A 23,400-nucleotide genomic window follows, 5' to 3' on the forward strand; every position below is an offset into this window, starting at 1 on the left:
AGGTAAAAAGAAGGGTATACCTGCAAAAGGCAGAAGGATTGTTGCCTGAATTTTTTTCCGTGAGAATGCAGATATGACATCAACTTATCTCACAAAATGATTATTTCTTAGTTTGGTTAAATCTTATTAAAATTTGCATAATGAATACTTAATCATATCATACTAAGTTTCAGTAAATAGAGATTTCCTTATAATTGTAATACAAAGCAGGAAAACAGTAGAGTTAATTCCTGTTCCAACTTCTTCTCAAACTTCTTTATGAAAGCTGAAGAATTGCTTTTCTTTACTAATTTTATGACATGAAACAGCAATTCAAATCTTTAGTTCCCACTGAAGTTTTCTTTCAAATTGTCAGTTTGTCAGATTTTACATTCTAACTGGATAAAGCAATTATGTGGCACTAATACTCAGGGGTTATATATTGATAGTCTAAAACAAAGTCTACCTCCTTTGAACATTCAACTTGGTACTCACATCCAGTGGAAAATACCAGCAACTAAATGGTGAAGTTTTAAATTATACAACATATCACATTTTTTCATTCTTATACAAACAACATATAATAAGATTTAAAGAGTCAATGTTCAGAACTATGGCTTGAAAGAAAAAATACATAGCATATATGAAAGAAATGTGAGAAGTGTTTATATATTGTCTAGTATTCCAAGGTATATTTATGGCATTTACTTTTGCTAAGTTTTTTTGATAGGGAAATGTAGAACAGCATTTCCAGAATAGAGTAGATGGAAATGGCACAAATATTTTAAAAAATAAGAAAATTTACAATCCTCATGTGTGTGTTTCATGTAGAAACATTTACACATGATCTTATCAAGACATATGTGCAATAGCTGCCTTTAAGTTCCACTTATCTATTTCCAGGTTTCTAATCAGTACCAGACTACATTATGTCTCATTTCTTGAATCAGAAATATTCTTGAATCACTAAAATTCGCTGTAAAAACTGAAAAAGCCCTCAATGTAACTATTTTCCTATTTTTAAACTGTTAAAAATCACATTTTTTAAAAGGCAAGAATAATTATTGATCTACTGTGATGAGTAACTGAGATTATTCTTTTTACTCTTTGCTTCTTCTGATCTTTATTCCTAAATCATGCAAAACAAAATAGAAAAAAGAGGCAAGCATTTCTAGAAAATGCCTTAATCTGGTCAATTTAAGCCTCTCTGGCTTTGGTCCACAGAAGCCTTATTAGTTTCCTGGGCTCCATAGTGGGATAAACTATTTCATGCATGAAGGGATCAGCATTCCTTCTTCTAATCATTGCTATTGTGCCCATTACAAAGCTCTCTGAACACCTCCTATGGATATTACATGGTATCTTAATCACTCCTCAATTAATAACTTTATATGCATATTTTGGTTCTGCCATTTCTATATACATTACTTAGGATGATCCTGAAGCCGTAACTGAGTACAGTGAGATTATAGTTATTTTCCCACTGCAAATACATTCTTACACTGAAAATGCCCAGACAGCAGTTTCCAGTTAGAAGGTGTAACAGCTTAATACAACAGGCAATCCCTTCCTAATGCCAGGACAGATGTTAGTGTCCTGTCTATTGTAAGCGCCCTGTAACTTTAGAGAAGGAGAAAACACTTTCCTATGTGCTTGGATAAGCAATGTGGTAGCTGACACTGTTTACATGAGAGCATCAGAAATCTCTGCTAGCACCAGCTAAACCTTGAATACCTGAAAGCGATTTTTTTCAAGTCTGGGATTGCTAGTCTACTATGTAACAGCCTTCTGAATGTAATATAGGTGGACTCAGAGAGGAAAGTAAGCCAACAATTTTTGCTTTAAAGTATTAATACTTTGACTTTTGCTAACTCACCTTTCTCCTCAAGTAGTCACCTGTAGCTATCTAGTCAGCTTCCTGCCTCACTTTTTGAAGATGATGGGCATTAAATGTTAAGGGGAATACTAAAGAAACACAGACTGACATCATGCTGATTTTTCTCAATTGCAGAGGAAAATACAAGTACTAGGTGAAGATGCTCGCAGGGGGAAAGGCATAGTATGACCAAATTCTCTCACAATGAATTTTCAGTTAAATTTTACTCCTCTCGATATTATATTAACTCATGCAATCTAAAATCCTGCAGGGAGAGAGAAATAACTAACTATATTTAGCTTTTTAAATGTTACCCCTCTAACTCCATTCAATCAGTCTTCAATTTTCCAGGAATATCTAAATTCCAAAAATTTACATACTGTATGGTTTGATAAACAGCATCCACTGCTGGACACAGGCAGCACCAGAAATCTACGTGAAGTTTGCCATGCATTACACCAGGACAAGTGCGTAGATCAGTATTTGTCTTTTGCAAAATCTAAATGCCTAAAAGGTTTCCCGTATAAAATATATTCCTATATAGATAATAAATGTAAACTGACATACAAAAGGCTTGTTTTCCTTATCTACCTTCTATGGACCGCTTTGTTATAGTCCAAGACAGAAGAAAAACATGCTCAGATAACAGACAATAGCATAATGCATCTAAAGCAGCAAAGCATTTATGTAATAAATGTATATTCAACAAACTAAAGATGAAAACTAATTAAATGTTTACCAAAGTGGAATCATGAGAACAACAAGATGTGGGATGTACTGAGACCTGACTAGCACATTGCAAACTACTTAGGAAAAGGGAAAAAAAGTGCTATCCAGTATCTTCTAGTTACATTTGTGAAGGAAAGCAATAGAAAGCATAACCAAATATGGAAGATGATCAAATAAAGAGTGATACTTTCCTAATCATGGAAAGTGGACTATGACAAAGAAATGAACGCATGAGTGGCTCAGACAAGGAACAGAGCTTGGGTACAGAAAGGAAGGACTTCAGAAGGAAGAGATTGCTTTTACAGCCCTTAAAGTAAGTGCTCCAAAAATAACATATTCATAAGTGAAAAACCAATCTATAAGCAACAAACTGCATGAAGAGAATTATTATACATCAGCATAAAATTAGTGATGCAAATAACAAATTACAAGACAGAAAACCTAACTTTGAATTGGTATGGTTTCGAACTGGAAAGAGATATAATTTTAGGATCATAATACAGTTTAAGTAAGGTGCAGTCTATGTTCAGAGATCAGATACTTATAAGAACAGGGAAGCCACAAGAATTAATGCTACTAGTGATGGTACATATCAATAACACCCACTGAGTGATTCTATGACACAGTAATACTGTGGATGGCAGCTCTGGTAACACTACAGGCAGCTTTCAGGAGTGGAATAATTTATCAAAAGCTTTTAGTAGGGGCCTGCAAAATGCCTAGGTTGTTGAAAGGGTTTGTGTAAAGTCACACAAAATACTACAGAGAAAGAAAAGCCAAAATCATAATAGGCAACTACAGATCTAAAGATTTATTATTATTATTATTATTATTATTATTATTATTATTATTATTATTATTATTGGTAAATACAAGCACATAAGTTATTTTTATCATCTGGCTTGCCTTAATCAAGAGCTAAAAATTCATTTATAACACTGTACACAAATTCCATGTTTATATTGATATCATATGCAGCTTGCATGAAAAAGTATACATTAAAATGAAGAACAGCAATTCACATAATAGTTAAAGACAACCAATAACAAAACCACAAAATTCCAGTTGTCAAACATAATTTACTATGTATATTTCTTCTCTTCTCTGCTAAAACAGTAATTATTAAAACTAAAGTGATATGAGTGAATGTTTATGGCTTCTTATTAAAACCCCTGACTTTAGGCAGTGTTCATTTAAGCTTTAGGTTAAAGAAAATCATGTAGAGATTTCTGTGCGATGGCCTAGTGACTTTATATCCTCTTGTCAAACCTCAGCAGTTTTATTTGTAGTGATACATGCCGGAGAAGGTTGGAGGTTAAAGTTGATAGGAGGGCCAACAGGAAAGCCAACCAACTTCTTTCAAAAGATTACAACCTTTAACATACTAGGATCTGTCGGCTAACTCTGTAAGCATACATTTGTGTACTCTTCTATGAACTGATCCCTGAACTCCAGACCAATAGGGCTTAAAAATACCTCCCTCTTACTACTTTCCTTACATTGTTCCTTCAAAATATCCCTACTGTTTAAGTTATTATTTTAGTTTTTGGCATTGTATTGATGTTTACTGGTTATTGTTAGATTTCAGAAGAACATTTACAGGTAGATAAAGTCTCTTCCTAATTTTTTTCAGCCCAGTTTTCTCTTTCATCCTTAAAATGTAAGAAAGGCTTTCTTAATCTAGTTAAACTAACATCAAATGTAAAACCATCAGTCTACTAGAATAAAGCTTTCTAGATTTCACTTTCTCCCACTTATTTCAACATTGATTCCTCTGTGACTTCAAAAAAAAAGTAATGAAGATAAAAATAATGATAAATAAAATAACACAGAAACAAAAAGGGTATAAAAGGACCTTTAGAGGTTGTCTAGTCCTGCTAGACAGGGAGAACTACAGCTAGTTGGTCCAGGCTTTGTCAAGTTGGATTTTGAATAGCTCCAGGGATGGAGACTGCACAACCTCTCTGAAGAGACTGCTCCAGTCTCACACAGTGAAAAAATATTTTTCTAATACTTCACTAAATTTTCCTGTACCTCAATCTGTGTCCATTACCTCCTATCCCCTCACTGGGTACCACTGAGAAAGTCCTGGCTTCCACATATTCACTCCTTCCCTTCAGATATTTATGGACCTTAGTAAGATCCTCCCTGATCCTGCTCTTCTCCACACTAAACAGCTGGAGATCTCCCATCTTCACATGGAAGATGCTCCAATCCCTTTTTCATCTTCGAGGCCCTTTGGATTTTCTAGAATTTACCCTCAGTACAATCATCCATCTTATGCTCTATCTAGTCACCTAACTCAAAGGACCAAATCGTCACACAGATCAAAACTAGTACTGACAGCAGCTTTATTCTTTCTTGCACTGAGGATAGCCCAGGTTTTTCCACCGACTCCAAAAAGAATTAGATCTCTGTTGCTTAGATTAACTCTATCTAAAAAAAGATGGGTATTTACTGTAGATACTCATGATGGGCACATGATGCAGAAATGCAATGATAATTTTTTTCAGTTATATGCATTTGGTAGCATTTAGACAATAAACAACTTAGTAAACAACTTTTGTCCCCAATGCATCTGAAACATTTAACTTGCAGGTTTACTGAAACCAGTCTACAGTGACATATTACTGCAATCCTACACCTTTGCATTTTAAAATGAGCAACTACTGCAGAAACTCTGCACATAATACTAGTTCTGCTGCATGAGACCCATATAACAGAAAAATCTATTATGCTTACCTTTATATTTTATAAAAGGGTAAATACAGATCTAAATAGAATTTAAACATTTTTAGGTATCAGACTTGACTTTCAAGCTTCTCCCACTTCTCCCTACTCCTTTGAAACCCTAGAGAAGAACATCTGGCAAGGTAAAGATTCTGCATTCCACATTTCATAGCATTCAGCTATTGCTACAATTTTAATTATGCAAAACTCAATGGACTCTAATATGAGTAATCTGACTAATCTGACTAATACTCTAAAACAAACATCGTGAGCTCCCGAAAGCAATATTGTACACAAATTCCCTCATGTCATAGAAAAGACTCATGCAGCACAGTGTACTTTTTCATTGGTAAAACAACATCCCATTATGTTAACAACTTTTGTTTGTCTTCTCTGCAACTAATGACAGTCTTCATATTTTTTGTTCTTAAAAAGTCAAGTTTAAATTTCAGTTCAGACACACTTGGGTATCATAGCAAATCCAGGGAGAGACTACTATAGATGTGATACAAGAAATGTATCAACAGCAAGGCACAATTTTGAACTGCTGTTGTTCAAATATGAACTATATGCATATTGTATGCACAAAAAGGAGAATTATAAGATTATATTATAGTTATATTTTATATTTTAGTTAAAGTTATGTAATTCAGACATATACATGCACTCTGAGGTAAGATCTACCTTACAGTGCAGACATTTCCTTGAGATTTACACATGAAGGGGATTCTCCCACCGTGCCAATTCCACAGACCCAGGTTAAATGTGAGGTCTATCAAAGTCAAGGAGAGAGCAGAGGCTCAGCAGTGCAGTGCTATTACCTCTTACTGGTCTTGTGGCAATTAAGTTAAACAAAAAAAACCTGCAAGTAAGGGTATTAATTTTCAGAGCTGCACATGATGATTATACAGAGAAGGAGCAGGAAAACACAGGACATAAAAGAGAGTACAGTGCACTTCTACAAATGGGGAAGGCTTCACCATAGTAGTGAGAACACAGACTGCTCTCTCTGAACTTGTACCCTCAGACATTTTACAGAGAAGAATTATTTGAATGGTAGTTTGATGTGGTTTGTGTTTTTCCTAAAATCCTATCCTTTATCTCCTTAACACAAGCCAAAAAATATCTGGAACTTTATGTAGCTTTTATAATGCTTCATGCCAGAGTACAGATAGTATTTCTGGATTATTTTTCTCTTCCTTGACACTCTATAAATGGTGCTAAGAAAATTAAAGTTATGAGAACGTCTGTGCTTAGATTTACACTTTTGCTACAAGAAAATAAATTTTTCATAAGAGAGTATATTTTTATGTCTCTATCTGTAGTGTCTTTTACCTTGAGTTTTAAGAAAACCAGTTTAACCTTGCAATATTTTTATGCAATATCAGGCTTTTACAAGTGGTGAATTTTAAATATAGAAGCAACAAGTAATTTGCTTGAGAGAACAAATGAGATCAACAATGGAACAGATTCAAAGCTACATTTACAGCTGTTATAGCTTACCCTGTCCATTGTCTGGAGGCACATGCATGAGAATCAGTTACTAAGAATCATTATGCATAACAATATAAATGAAGACCATTATTCTACCTTGGCTACTTTACTACTTGCATCATGAAGCCCTCAGCTTGTATTGAGGCTAGATGTGCTAACTATTGGGCAAACACATAAGGACATAGAGTTTCCCCTACAAGAAGATTAAGCTTTCAGATCATGCACACTCCTCTCTTGAATGTTGCATTTTGATGTAGTGAAATGACACAGAAAGTTTACTGATTTTAATAAAATGCTAGCACTAAGGAGAGGTCTTTAAATACATGAAATTAACTTTTAACAAAAGAAAAAACCACTACTGTGCGATAGTAAGTTTTACTCAGTAAGAGCTTAGTGTGCCTACCAAAGTTTACAGAAGTTGCTCCAGAAAACCAGTCATTTCTGTATCAGTCATGGCAACAAAAGTAATAAAACCCCAACCACACAAAACTGAGGTAAGCAGACAACATTATCACTAGTAAAAAGGCAAAGGAAGCAGACTCCACATTTGACTTGAGTTTCTACTGAATTTACAAGCCCAACAGAAGTGATCAAAACTAATGATTCTGCAGGAGGCCTTCAGTTCCAGATTAGAGAATATACTATATATATTTAGATAGTAGAGCATAGTCTACAGAAACATCATCACACTCAATAGTCCTACCATACCAGGAGGGATGAGTGGGAAGAAATAGACACAACCAGCTGAAAACAGAAAGGACTTTGATAACAGGATGATATGGGGCACTTCTACGCCAAAAATATTGCCAAAACTAACCATGCATGTCTCTGTTCCAGCTTAGGTCCTGAGTCCTCAAGCCTAAGGAAAAGCTGCAATGAAGGAAACAGAGAGGCATTTTTGTACAGAACTGTGCCAGACATTTGCACCTTTTTAACTCTCTTTTTCACATGCCCATTGTCTTTTACAGAGCCTGTGCTATTCATTTGTGCTCTAGTTCAAGGTATGTGAGCAAGCAGACAACAAACCCTTACTTTTAGGAAAAGAAAAATGATCAGCTCCAAGAACAGGGATGCTTTCCATTTTTATGATCAGCCAGTGACAAAGTGAACACTGATAGGAATTAACAATCCAAACTAAGTTTACAAGAAGACATAACAAGACACTAAATACTGAAGTCCCATTTTCATGATGAACAATTTTTATGATGTTCTTGGGCCAGTAATTTTAACTAAAAACTGCAGCGAGTTTTAGCATTTGCTGAAAATGCACTTTGGTGAAGTTGATTTATCTGTAAAACAACTTGCTACACAAAGGCAACTTTCATACATATTTGTTTGGTACTTGGCTACAAAAAACTGGTTAAAACCTATTAAAGTAAATGCACCAGAATGAGGGAAAAAAACTTACAAAAATTTCCTCAGGAAAGCACCAGGCTTTTGCAGAGCAAGGTGCAAAAACTTTAAAATGACAGCAGTCAGTACTGTTTATAAACCACTGCTGATCACATGTAAGTTAAGTTGCTCTTAGTTTGCCAGAAGCAGTAAAACTTGGTAATGCAGAATAAGTGCTTAAATAAACTTTTCAATACACCACATAGCCAAAAACATTACTAGCAAATGTGATTTTTGATTCTATGAGAAGAAAAAAAGGAGAAATCATAAATATACTCCAAAATGTATTTCCACAGTATATAAGACAGGCAACGATGATGTATGGGAACCTACAGACTCTGAAATAGGCAACTGAACTTCTGTCAGTATACGAACTGTATTGTTCTGAGGGTAATTATGAGAACATAATTTTATATTAAGAAGCTAAGTGTTCACCTTATTTTTTTTAAAAAAACACCCTCATTAAAAGCTAAAACTAGAAGAACACAAACCAGGTAAAATCACACAGTTCAGAAAACATGAAATATCTCTAATGTGCTATTCATAGTCTGTGTTTTAAAAGCTGAAGGACATACATTTACACACACAAAATAAAGCTATCACTGCTTTGTGGTCTGCAGAGTATTTTCAGTAATTTTTTCTTATCCTTGGAAACATACATTACTCTTAATACAGCAGCATCCTGAAATTTTATAACATTTTGGATTTCTTTGAAATGAAAAGTCCATTTTATTGTTTTTTAATTAAATCTATTTCCCTGAAAGGTCTTTAAAGGCTCTACAAACTACCTTGCATTTTATTATTGCTGACAGTTATCTAAACCACGCTTGAATGCCCTCTTTATCCTTTAGTGAGCAATTGAAAGATCATATGCTAAAAAGACTTGTGCTTTCTCTTCTTCTAGCCCTATAATTAAGGCATTTTAATACATTTCGTCATAGTCATTAAGAGAGCAAAATGTTAAAAATTAATGAAATGAGACAATTTTCAGTTTAACAACCACAAATACACACAACATAAATTTGTCTCAATTGTAGATATGAAAAAAAAGCCTTATTGAAATCACATGATGAGACTACTGAATTGTCAAGATTTTGCCTTTGCTGTCTAAGGGTATTTAAATGACGTATGGTAGCCTGACAATATTCCAGTGTTGTTACATACCATACAAGAGAGGTAAACATTTCTGTCAAACATTCAAATTCCATTGGGTTTTTGTTTACCTTATATAGATGTCTATAAAAAGAAGTGGTATTGCTGGATGATGCTGAAATGGGGGAGGAAAAAGGAAAGAGGAAGCAAGACAAAGGCATAGGAAGGGAAAAATGATCATAAGTCAATTGCAAAAAAACTGACACATAATGAAAAATAATAACACCTATTTACAGCAGTATGTTAATGTTTATAATAGAATAAATAGGATTGTTTTAATTTGGATTTTTTTCCTAAGAAACAGAGGCCACCATATTAATGGATCACATATTTTTGCAACACAGTTATAAGTGGGTTTCTTTTGTTACATGGTGAAAGAAATTCAGTGCTTCTAAGTACATCATCATCACTTCTACATACACCAATTAAACACAGTCTGCAACTCTACTATGGATATATTAGTACTGAGAATTTCCAAAAGAAATCACAAATGAGAAAATTATACAGATTATATTTTAAAACTAAGTTAAGTTTTTCAAGGCTTCTTTATACTTTCTCATCTTAATTTTAAAAAGATACAGTGTAACACAGAGCAAGAAGGTAAGGAGGTTTTATTCTCTTAAGAAAGACAAAATTAAAAAAAAAGGAAGTTGCTCTCCAGAAGATTTTTTAGGGTTGTCAGACTGTTATATTATAAACAACCTTATTAGTCCTTTATAATTACAATAGGTACCTCTGGACAAGATCGAGCAGACATGACAAATGCTTCTGACTTCTTTTTAAATCGAACCTGGAAGGTCATCGCTGAACAAACAGAATGCTGTACAACTGGGGCCATAAATTGTGAAAGCTAACAAAAAGGTAAGTTTTTTGATATTAAAAATTGAAATTATTCTCTTCAGAATTTTCTGTGCAACATCTGGAAATAGGAGAATGAAATAGTTTAAAAAGAGTAAGTAGGTTAAGAAAAATAAATCTTTAGAAACTTTATTATCAAAAATTTTTGGCAGTTGAACCTGTATTTTACTTTTAATACAATGTCCTTAGAGTAGTTGCTTTATTTTACAAATATTGTCTTATAGATAACACCTTAATGAGTATTTATCCATGTTTGCATTTGCTTTTTTTACAGCACTATGATGAAATTGTAAACAGTTAAAATAAAACCAGTCAGTCTCAAATCTATGGGATTTGCTTGCTGCTATCCTCACATCAAGTCAGTAAAAGGAACGCATACTACTGTGCATTTTTCTTAACATTTTTATTTTGTTTTAGGATCATTTAACAGTACTGGTAGTTTTGGATTCAATTTAGTTTGCATGGAGATAAACAGTAACTTAAGTGACTGGAACTGGAAACCAGTTGATGGATTCACTTTTAAATCTCATATTTCAGTTTGGAGAAGAAATGTAAGGATTGAATTAGAAAGCTGTAAACTCTTGATGAGAATTAGTGGTATAGAACAGAAGAAAATGAAACCTTCAGTTATTTTCCTTACAGTTAGGCTGAATGAAATTGTAAATCAACAAAAGATTTGGACAGCATTCAAATCAACAGCTTTACCTAATAAAAGTTCTAACAGAGCACTGAGCATACCATTTGAAACAAATATGAAATAAATATGAAATATGAATGACTTTAAAAAGAACCAGATGAGAAGCAAAACAGTAAAATCACCAAAATTCAAGCAAAGGAAATTTGAACTGAAATGTATGATGGGCAATTAAGCACCTATTTTGACAATTCTAAGTGGTCAAGTTTTTAAAGTATGACACAGAAACCTTAACCTATCTTTATATGAGTGATAAATGAGGCATTTTGTGTCATTACATTCCCATAAATCACCTTCTTTAACTGCTGATGGCTTTTATCAGCTCTAACCTTTTCAAGCTTCTATCAGAGTGCTAACATTTTCAACTTTGACACATATGCAGTTTACAAATTCTGCAGCTGATTAACTCTGGACAGAAGCTCATTGCCATAATTGTCTTCAAGTTTGGTTACAGCTTCAGTGTCTCAAAAACTCACAGGCATCCTTCGTATGCCAGAAAATACCACTTCACTTGGTTGGGCTGGGTTGAAAAGGACCCAAGATATTTCTTCTTTTGAAGTAAGTAAATGAGAATACACTTTCGAAAGTAGTCTTCTACAGAAAGACTGAAATATGTGTAATTTTAATTAATTTAAAATAAATAGCACTTTCAAAAAAAAAAGATATAAAATATGTTCCATTTTACATGATTTTATAATATAAACAAGCTTAGAATAAAAAAAAATTGACTACACAAGAAATATTGCTGTAAAAGTTTCTGAGGTAAACAACACAAAAAAGTTGAAAAAATTCCAATTATTGCAGTGTATTGTATATATGACATTACAGAATATTGCAATTATAAACTGACATGAGCCCTTAAATTATTTTGTGGGATCCCTCACTAAATTCCTCTCTCAACTATTTTGTGAATTTTAAAGATTATGAGTAGCAATACCTTGAAACTATACATTTCAAAGATTCAATTTCAGCATTTCAGCACTTAGAACATGAAATTAATTCAACCATGATATACTCAGAATACAATAAATGAAAGAGCAGAAAAAAAGGAGGAAAAAATGTTTTATCCTATGTAAGTAAACCCAGAGATTTCAAGGAAGACTAGCTTTCTGTAGGAACTAAAATTCAATTACCTATTTGCCTCACACATTCATATTTTGCTACAAATAGATGATAAAATAATTTATAAAATCATATCTAGGTGTTTGTCTTACAAAACATTTTAACTTGCTGTACTATTCCAACAATAAGAAGACAGCCATACAGTAGCTCTTTCTGTCTTATTAGCATCAAGATATAGTAAGAATGGTCCAAAGCTTTAATCTAAACACTTGCATTTGTGCTATTTTTTGAATTTAAAAACATGCAGAATATAATTGCAGATGTATTTCACCTATTGAAATAGCAGTGACTCATTCACTGAAATGAATCTCCAAGATATAACTTATCTAGACACTGAAATAAAGCCCAGGTTTAAAGAGATCTTGTCTTTAATAATATTAGTGAGACTGAAATTTTTATGTTGGTTGTGTGTGTGTACCAGAAGCCTGGTACTTCAGATGGTATTAGTTTTGATAAGAGCTAACTAGACATCAGACCTAAATAATGAAACATGAAGAGACAGGTCTGGAACATGTAAATAGGAATGTCTGCAGAGATTCTCATGCAGCTGATTGTCTCTTGTTGATAAACAACACATCTTAGAAAAACAGTGGATGAAGGAAAAATTTTTGCAGCATCACAACTAATTTAGCCTTGCAGTGTCAATATTTAAGGCTTATCCATAAAAAAAATGAAAGTTCTTTATTTCACTAATAATGTCACACAACAGAGAAGCCTGCAGTTATACTTTGACAATTCAGATGTAAATCTTGTATGTCTGTAAGTATTCACGACAAAGGCATATTTATCATTTAAATAAAAGGACATGATTTCCTGATGTTCATATCAAAGACTAGTGATGGATGAGAGCATGCTAATCAAATGAAAAGAAGGAACACAGATGCTTAATATTTAGATTAGGAGAGGGAAATGAAGACCTCTTTCCTAAATAAAGATCTAGACATTCATAAAGTATACACACAAACATATTTGTAACTGTATATAACACACTGTGCATACTTAGGAGCTTGATATATTCTCTAGCAGAAATGCTACAAATGCTAACTAGAATAACTGCCGATTTACTTAAGGGCAGAAGAAGCCACAGAACACTGATGTTGATAAACTCATGTTAATTGCTTATGCATTTATACATTCAGAAGCAATTTTACCTTTCTTCTATTAAAATTCAACAAGTAATAAAACAGAATAATGTAACCTTTTTTTTGTAACTTGTTTTCTAATGCCTTAGTTCTAGGTTTAAATTATACTTCTGTAACATCTTCCTTATGTAACTTAAAACTGCTTAAAATCAATCTAAGTATTACTGAAGACAAAAATGCAGACTACTCAAATGGGATGCAATATGGCAAGATAAATGTGGAACTTCAGAGCTAAACTTTATTGGAAACTTTTACATTTTTGATACTCAAGTCACCTTACTTCAGTGTCTTGCTTTATGTGTACCCAGATTTTATCCACCTAACTATTTATTAGTTTAGGAAGAACTAATAAACATCAAAAATTTGACTTACTGAGCATGAGAGTCACAACCACTGCCAGTCAGACAGCCCAAGGTTTGTTCAATTTGCAGATCCATATGCAGTAGCAAGGTCCCATGAGGTTCAATGATACTTTCACAAAGTGTTGTCAAATGATGATAACATGCAAGTCCTTAAAATGCATCTTTCTCATACTCCTTTAAACAGGTAGTAACTACAAAGAAAATCCCTCTGATACTTTTCCATTAAAATTCTGAAATGAGTGAATAACTTCTTGATATCCTCAAGAAAGTCACTCTAGTTCTGAACAGAGAAAGAAAAGCCTCTTTGCCAACTGGAGAACTATTCATCAAACATACTTGTTTATACCTTGCAGTAGTTATGAAACAAAGTACTAAAAAACTGAAAATAATTTAAGAAATGAATCACCATCATGCAGTTTCCAAGAATTTACAAGAAGGCACATTTTACAACCTCAACAAAAGTATGTAATTGAACATAAACTGGTGGTACTGAGGCAGGAAAAATATTCTTAATGCAACAATGTATTTCTTATTGTTAAAATAATTTTTACCAGACCAGAAATGCCTTTGAAGTTAAGAATTATATAATGCAGCATTTTAAAAAATACACAAACACCAACAAGCATTTTGCTCTGCCACTCAGAAGCTTTAGTAAGACACAGTTGATGATGTGCTTAATGCAACTTATCCAAATACCCTCAGTGCCTCCATTAATACAAGATTAGTGTTCTAGGGAAGCAGATTCTCGTGCTCTGGAAACAGGAATCCATATTGTACAATCACTCAGAATAAACAAAATGTAGGAAGTTTCAATATATACATTTCAGTCTCATCTTTAATCAAAAGGAACTCTCTCAGAGCTCTCACAGATGCTGAATGGAAACCTGGTACACTATAGTGTATTTCTTTTTCCTTAAGCCAAGATTTAGGCACAAAGAATTTGTGCAGCTGAGTGGAAATGTGATTCCTGTCCATTAACTGCCCAGGGACTAGGAATCCACTCATTTTGTACTTCAAATTACTTAGTTTGTGCATTAACTTCACCAGTCTCATACTTTTAAATGCTTTATTTACTGAGTCCTATCTGTAATCAGCTATTGACATTATTTATTATTCCTTATATTAGTAAATACCATTTTGTATTCTATACATAGTGATTTATCATTTAATATATTAAAGGCTGCTTAAGACAAACAAAATTCCTCCACCTCTTAGACTTTTTTTGAAAAATTTACTGGATGCTCAATATATATAATATTCAATAGCATGTGAGAATAATTTTTATGCAACTCTGATAGTTGGAAAGATAGATAACTCAATTATTAGATCATCTATCAAAATATTCAGATGTGTAAGAGGCTACTAAAAAGATTGATGACTGAGAAAGTCCACTGATTCTCTAGCCATCATATCCACACATTTGGCTAGACAACATTTTTCGCTGCCTTCACAAGCAAGCTTCATTACCCATCACTCCACTGAAAAGAGTTTATTATGAGGCTGCCATCTTGGCAAGACTATTATTTAGATGATAAATGTTGGGGGAAAAAGTGTGTCTAGATTTTTTTTTTAACATGAGCTTTTTGACAGATAAAACAAACAGCATCTACATTTCTAATTAACTTAAATTTGGCATATACAAATATAGGTCAGTAAAGCTATGATATGCTACTAGATTATCTTCTGTCTGAATCTTGCCCTTAATTTGCAAAATGTAAATTAACTAATTAGAAGAAAAGCAGCATTATTTGTGACAAAATGCTGCTTCTACTTTTTTTGCTTTGTGACATTTACGATCAACTACAGTCCTTCATTCTAACTTCTAGTAGATGGATAATTATGCTCAAACTAATTTATTAGGTTTTTAGCATTGTAACCCAAATAAAAACTTGAGATTTCTAAAGGCAAAGAAGCACAACAACTGCAACACATAGCTAAATTACATACTCGCCAATTTTACTTCATTCACAATATTATGCTCTTAGCATATCTTGCATGTATACAGGTACGAATATTTGCACTTTCAATGTTCAAGTACCTGACTCAAAGGAAAGTCCCTATTAGTATTCTTAAAATTTCCTTGAAATCTCTGCATCCTTTCTGTGTGTGATGCACAGTAACAATAATACTCTTATGCTTTGTTCAATAGTACTAAGAGTAAAATTTCACTTTAGATGCCTGTTACCCTCTTCAATTGTCATTTGAAATGCATTAGACTAGCACCCCCAGAGTTAGAAAAAGGAAGAGGGAGCTGATCATTCTTGAATTTCAGCCCAGCAACTTGACCTTGTTAAATAAAAAATATATGATATCATAGCTCACAGGAAGGCATTCTTTTTGCTTTGGATTGGTTTTAACTAGTAGTAGGTAGATAAAGAACCAACACTAAAAGATACATTGAAAATGTCAGACGTAAATGTCAATTAAAAATTACAAGGAATTCTGAAAGGTAAGGTCTGTGGGGGGTTGACATCTTTGACATAGTGGAGTGTGTGCAACCAGGCCTTTGGCAAGAATAGCAGGATCTATGCTGTCAGCTCTTATCGTACATAAACTTAGATGCTTGTCTAATCTGAATGAGAAATACCAGGAGAACTGGAGCTGAAGCCTTGCAGTAATACGGAAGGAAGCTGAAAATGCTCTATCTAAACTACACAAATTTCCTGTGACAACAAAGTATTTAAGACAGTACAGAAAAATATAAGGGAAAAATAATGTAAGCAAAGACATAAACTGCTTAATTTACTATTTTTAAAGTTCAGGATGTAACAATCTAATAGTGAAAGAGGCTTACACAACAGCATTAAATTACAATGAAAATCCCAGTATCATGCCTGTATGAAATACAATACCTAAGGAGAACAATGCATGAAAATATATACTTAATATCAATCACTCAAACACAAATGATAATATTAATAAAATATGGTCTGTTCCTTCTTTGCTTTGACAAAAATTAATATTGATACAAAATAAAACAATCTACAATACTCAGCAAAACAATTAACTTATGCTATGCATAAGCCATGGTCTCAGTCAAAATGTCTTCATGCTCTGTTTTTCAATCACATAGTTGAAGAGAGCATAACAGGTTTAAACATTACTTATAACATTACTTTTGAGCTGGAGTAAAAAAATATATTTTTCATAAGATACATGTTGATTTTTATACTGTTCATGTGTCATTAAATAAAGACAAAATTAATTAATATGAAATGCTATTGGAGATAGGCTGAATGTATCCAGGACTTTGCAAAGTGCAGAGATATGCTTCTGTATGTGTTTGCGTGCGTGCAATACATATATTACACTTGTATCTGTTATTCTTGCAGAAGAACAGAGAATTTTATCATCTTCACAAAGTACTGCATTTTCAACTAGAAAAGTAGTAGAAATAGCATTTTTCACTGCTCTTGGTTCTTGTCTATAAACAAACATATCTTACTCAGTGCTGCTAAGGTTAGCAAGTTGGCATAGTAATTCACTTTAAAAAAGTTAATTAGTTTTGAAGAAACTTACTATATAAAGTCCTAAGCAGTAAAAATCACCCTCAACTCTCTCTTCTATCTACATCCTATTTTGTTTAAGATTAATTTAGCAATTCAAGTGGAGCCAGAAGGGAGAGAAAAAGGAGCACAGCAAAACACAGCATGTGTGAAAATCTACAAGCATTAGATAGCTAAACAAACCCTAAGTCCCTCAGTGTAGCAGTAAGGTCAAAACCTTTCAGCATTGTACCAGTGTGTCAAAATATGTCAACAAACCATCATACTTCAAGAAGAATGACCTTTCAGTTCTTTATATTTGGGCTGCTTTGGATACTGGGTATGCATGAACAGTTTTCCTAGTCACTTGACAACTGTAACTCCCAAGATTTCTTCCAAGTCAAGTTGCTACAATGGTTTCCAACTCACCAAAACAATTTTTTAAACCATCTGCAACTGAAGAATACTAAACTTGTTAATGAAACAGACATCCACAAACCCACAGCAGATCTCCCTCTTCCCCTATGACCTACAATCAGACAAAACTTCTTACTTCAACAGTCTTTACAGCAACCTGTTAAACAAATTTAAAGAGGTTAACAGCAAAAAATGCCTGTAATTCTGATCTCCTGATTCAGACTTTGCTCACAAAGAATTCATCCTTACGGTCAACTGTAAATGAATTTGAACGCAAAACTTTTCTCACAAAAACCTAGGAACACATTATCTGAGTTTGTGTTGTGAAATACAATCTTTTGCATTACTTCTGTTTGTATTTATCTGAATTAAATACCCTTTTATTAATCAACAGGGCTCTATCATAAATTAATAATTTTACTATGACTTATAGCTATGAACTGAAGTCCCAAGATCAGGCATAATGTACCTATTAACAACACAATGAATCATGCATTTAGGCTTCCAAAAAGTGTGATTATTATTTTAAAATTACTTACGAGAAACTTGCTTTAATTTATTCTTTCAAAAAAGCAGAAGCACAGGACTAAACACTAAGAACAAAAACAAATGCTGGAAGGATGCTAGTAGAGAGATGACTTACCATTTTTATTCAAAGAGAAGATGAAATGTTTCTTTTTCACTACGTGAAATTGCCTTTAGTTTTATAACAGTGTCAAATATGACATTTTCCTATGCTTTTCCTCATCTATAGCAAAGTTTCTTTAGCTAATAATGACGTCAAACTATCTCTTGGGACTCTAGAAATTACATTCCAGACTGTACATATGCCTTAGCTATGCTTGAAGAAGATAGAAAATATAAATTGCTGTATTTGAGTTTATATCTTACAGCAAGTCACTGACAGTGCACCCACTAATTACTGTTTGAACCATGTGTTGATGATCTGTATATCCTTAGAAAACAGTAGTCATGCCTGTCAGCTCTGTCTAACAGACTTTTTCAGCTAGGATTCCAATTTTTAATTTAAGTTTAAAAAAGTTATAAAATCAGACACTATGGAGGAAAGAAAAAGAAACAGCAACATTCATCTAAACCCTAAAATAATTTACAACATGTTCACAGACCCCATTTTAAAATGCAATTTGTGTAACTTGCTGCTCATGCTTTCCAAATTACCTTTGGTCACACTAACTATTCAATAGCTTTTATTCTCATAGTTACAACAAATACACCAACGTAGACCAGTGAAAAATGAAAAGTGTGGTATCTACTACTTGTGCACAAAGAAATTATATTCTTACATGGAGTTTCTTTGTTTACCCAGTAGCAGTGTAAGCTACAGTCTGCTCAGTAGATGCCACCGCTCTGGAGGAATAAACATACTGAGGGAAGTGTATTAATCACTTTATACTAAGTTTGACCAGTATATAAAATAGCTTTTTTTCCTAAACATAACTCTGCAAAATCAATCTGGGAACATGCAAGACCAAACTTGCCTTTACGTGTTTCTTAATTATTGAAAAATCTCAATATCTAAACAACACCTTAAATTATAACTGTGCAAATCTACTGACAAGGTACACTTTGTACATTTTTAATGTGAAGCTTAATTTGACGATGAGGTTGCAGTGCACCACTGCAATTGAAAATTGCTTAACAATACCATTGATGTATGAGCCATAAAAAACCTTGCTAAGCTGTCCCTGCAGAACTCAGAGTAATAAAAAGGTGTTCTTCTGCACTGAGGTGAACAGACATGGTTGACTGCATCTAGGGAGCTGTTCTGTTAAATGAGAAAGTGCCATTTCTTTCCTGTCAGTACAGACCAATTTAAGACACTCACAGATTTAGTTAGCACAAAGTACAGGATTTAATGAAATACACACATAACCACAAACAAGCCCAGCTATGTTCAAAGCTTTCAGTCAGATTCTGAATAAAATTCATCTTACATTTGTGACATGTGAGAAACAGAAACTTTTCCAGGTTGACTCACAATTTTTAGATAAGCAATAAAAAAACTGAACAGAAAAGGTCTAAATCCTCTCACTTTCATTCCTTTCAAAATATCTAGATTTGTGTTTCTCTCCACATCTAACAGGTGATACAGATTGTCTCTTGAATTTCATTTCTGCTTTAAGTTCAACCAATGGGTCAGGTTTAAAAAACCTAAACTGTTACTTGACTGTCATATCATCTCTGTTGTTAACTCTTGCTTGTTCTCCAAATAATTTCTCTTTCAAGAGGAAGTGAGACACAAAGGTGTAGAGAATTGACTGAGAATCTGGTTGTCTCTTGAGAGACCTCTGCATAGACTGATTAAATAATGTAAATTTGGTTCACAGTTTGTGTAGTTACAACTGTGTTCTTTCATATAAATAGTTCCAGAGACCAATGAAACTTAACTCTCTAACTTACATGCAACCTAATCTGTCAACATGTGTTCATTAATCCAACTGTCATTATATTAGAAACTATAGTAATTCAGAACTCATTTCAGAAGATGTGGCTTTGTCAGCTTGGCCAAGCAGTACCAAAATTGAAACTAACAGGATTTATTCTTTAAAAAAACCCACAGAAATCTGCCTAATTTCCATAATTAACCTAAATTTTTAATTTAGGGTGTAACAAATCTTACTATGGAGAGTTCTAGTTTCCTTTATATGAATGTAAATTCACTATATTTAAGAATCAACCATTTTTGTACATCTCAACTTAGTATCTTTACACTCAAGTTATAAGCTGGATAACTTCTTGGAGGTGTTCTTCTCTGTTACCATAATGGATGCCTTCAAACATACCCTTTACACTCAGAAAATATTCAGGTACATCTAATGGTCTTCTCCCATCCTGAGCTGCTCCATTTCCTTTACACTGATGTGCAGGTCAGCACTGCTTGCATCACAATCTTTCCTGCCATTCACACCATTTGCCTAGATATTGTATGTACTCAAATTTCTTCCAAAGTTTTACATTCGGTGTTTCACAATTTAATTTCTACAACTCTTCTAGAATCGTCATCCAACAATTGACAGCCTTCCAAGTTTCCCATTACCTCGATTCAAGCCTTCCAATTCATTGCTTTCTGGGATTGTCAAGTAAGAGCAGGTCCTTTTTGTCTCAATCAAGAATGCCGCTGCAGAGCATAATTCTGCACTTTAATGATGTTATTATCAAGATCTGGTTTCCCTTTCTCGGCTGCTTTCTATTGAACCTGCTTTTAAGGTATTTCCAAAGGTAATGCTAGAAATTTTGATATTCAACTGAAATACTAATGGTCACCAGACTAGTCTGATATTGGAACACACCCCCTTTCTGTTGCATGTTCACACACTTGTGCCATGTTCTCCACTATCCCTCTGATGGTCTCTTGTGGACACTGAGAAGACTTCTAAATTTATGCTTTAAAAAAATCTGTTATTAAAGGTTTAATTTGCCTCACTATCTTGCTTACGGTTCTAATACATAGAAAAATGGCATTGAAGATGAAGCATTGTGTTGAGTATTTTTTTAAGAGGAGGTGTCTAGTACCATGGAAAGATTTATAAATATACATAATAATAACTTTCAGAACAATATAGCAGAAATATTTTAACCATATTTAAAAGAAAATATCTTTACACCAATACCATCAACATGCCACAAAATTCTGTCTAGTACAACTCTTGTTCCCCCTTATACTACAAATACTTACTCCATTTCCAACTTGAAGATAATTGTAATTATTGCTTCAAATGTACACAAGAAATACTTCATTTAAAAAACCCCACAGTGAAACAGTACTGTCCTACTTGCAATGACAATGAGCAATAATGCCCTTTATACACAAACCCCACTTGGTTAGACTGGGAAGATTTTTTAACAAATTTGTCACTTCGCACATATTCCATAACATTAGAGCAAAATCTTCCTTCTAAGTCAGGTATTAAAAAACTGGCACATAACTTCTGTACCAACATCACTTTAGCATCACTGTAAAATCACCATATATTTTTGCTGCACGTTAACAATTAAGATATCAATTTTCATAAATATTTCTGCACACCAACCTGAAATGCTAATTAATGACATTCAAAATGTCAGATTAATAATGTGTAGAGTCAGTAGTGTTTTATCCAATAACTTCTTTTTAAAATGACATCCTATTTATATATAAGGAAAAAGAACAGAAATATACCTGTTCCAGTAGCTCCAAAACTGGTCCTGCAAGTGGGCTTGGTGGCTACTTTCGTCACCAAATGAGGCTTTGCTTTCAATCCAGTGAATGATGTGTCCTTCCACAGCTAGGGTGACAGTAAAAAACAAACTGAACCCTGAAAATCACACTCAACAGCCTGTAAGACTGTGTTAGGGAACATTCTATTTACTCCACAATCTACCACATAATTCATGCTTGCAACCATGTTACATATTTGTAAAAATTATCTTTGCAATATGTACATAGGGCATTTAAAAAAAAATACCAGAAAATACTTTAAACAGATAATCACATGAATTTCAGTTTAATTACAACCTGTTCCACATATCTGCACTGATTCTAACGCAAAGAGAATGTAAAGAAAAAGAGATTAGACTAAGAAGCAGTTGAATTCTTCTACCCTTACTTTGCTGGAAGGTAGTTGTCAGGTAAGAAACTGGAAACTTCTGCTGAATGATAAAAACAGTTAGATAAGCTGCTAAAGACAGACACTTGCCACCAATCCAGAATGGAAGGTATAAGAAAGGGAAGGAAATTTATCCTGGACATGTGTCTGCTTCCTTTCTTTTGTAAAACCAGTAATGCTTCATCAGAAAGAGTACGAAATTAGGAGTACGAAGGCTTATGTGAAAAAATATTATTTTGAATTTCTGTTTGTTTTTATGCTTTGGTATTTGCTTTGGTTCATGTCTTTCCTCATTTCTTGCAGGAGTGAACTACTAATATGAATAAAATCATCATTTTTTTGGAAAAGGAATGTCCTCTCTGAAACTGACGAAATAATTTTGCAGAAGAAACCATAAGTATCACTCTAAAAGACCATTCTTTCTCCAAAAAGGTGTTGCTAGGTATCATTTTTAAGATCTTTAAAAGTGTTATGGTTATTTTGAGTTACATACAATATCCATAACCATGATGTCTTAGCATATGGAATGAGGTTTTCAGAGAGCATGCAAAACTAGAAGCACTACACAGAAAGATTACAAGAGGCTATAGCAGCAAATGATTGACCACAGACCGCAAAATTACTCAGGGAATCTGGGAAAATAACTCATGAAGTCACCACACTAAGCTCTATGTGCCACCACTGCCCTGCTCTCAGTAACCCAGTTAACTTGTGTAGCCCTACACAACTACATCCTTCCCCATTCCCAACACCTTTAGACCCCAAGAGATAAAGCAGCTGAGGTAAAATCAGCTCAGATGCTATTTCTAAGAAACATCTGCCTTTCCTAGGTTTGTACTGAGTCATGAAGAAAAGAATCCAAGGACTGCTATACCTTAGTTCAGACAACAGGTAGAACGATTTCCTGTAAGACTCAAGTGATTACAATAATTTGAAAGAAGTAATGCACTGTTATTATTTGAATTTGAGACAAATATATGCAAATGAATTATTACTATTTTTAACCTTCTTTCTAATAGGGTAATAATACAAAAATAATTCTTTTGGATGTTCCCTGGTTTCCCTTCTTAAGAATTAAAAAAAAAGTTGCTTTTCTAGTTTCTTTTGATCAGGCTCCTGAATAGGTGGAACATAATCTCATGTTTCTAATATAAAAGTGGGTACCCTTAACACCATGTATGTACTGTGTTTATTATGGTCCACATTACTGGGCAATCCTACTAATGTATGCAACTTTCTGAAGAGCAGATAGAGGGAGGCAGGCTCTTTTCAGCGGTGTCCAGTAACAGGACCAGTGGCAATGGGTACAAACTTACACACAGGAGGCTCCACCTGAACATCAGCAACCACTTTTTCACTAT

General features: G+C 33.7%; 1 protein-coding gene across 2 annotated transcripts in view; it reads right to left on the reverse strand.

Moving 5' to 3' along the window:
- Positions 1-23,400, reverse strand: part of C5H15orf41 (chromosome 5 C15orf41 homolog) — a 120,947-nt gene that overhangs the window by 37,582 nt on the left and 59,965 nt on the right. For both annotated transcript variants that reach the window (XM_030950451.1, XM_030950450.1), the window contains exon 10: positions 21,613-21,718. In XM_030950451.1, the coding sequence (XP_030806311.1) occupies positions 21,613-21,718 (106 nt within the window). The remainder of the gene's footprint in view (positions 1-21,612; positions 21,719-23,400) is intronic.

The sequence above is a fragment of the Camarhynchus parvulus genome, chromosome 5, assembly GCF_901933205.1.
Source record: "Camarhynchus parvulus chromosome 5, STF_HiC, whole genome shotgun sequence".
NCBI lineage: Eukaryota > Metazoa > Chordata > Aves > Passeriformes > Thraupidae > Camarhynchus > Camarhynchus parvulus.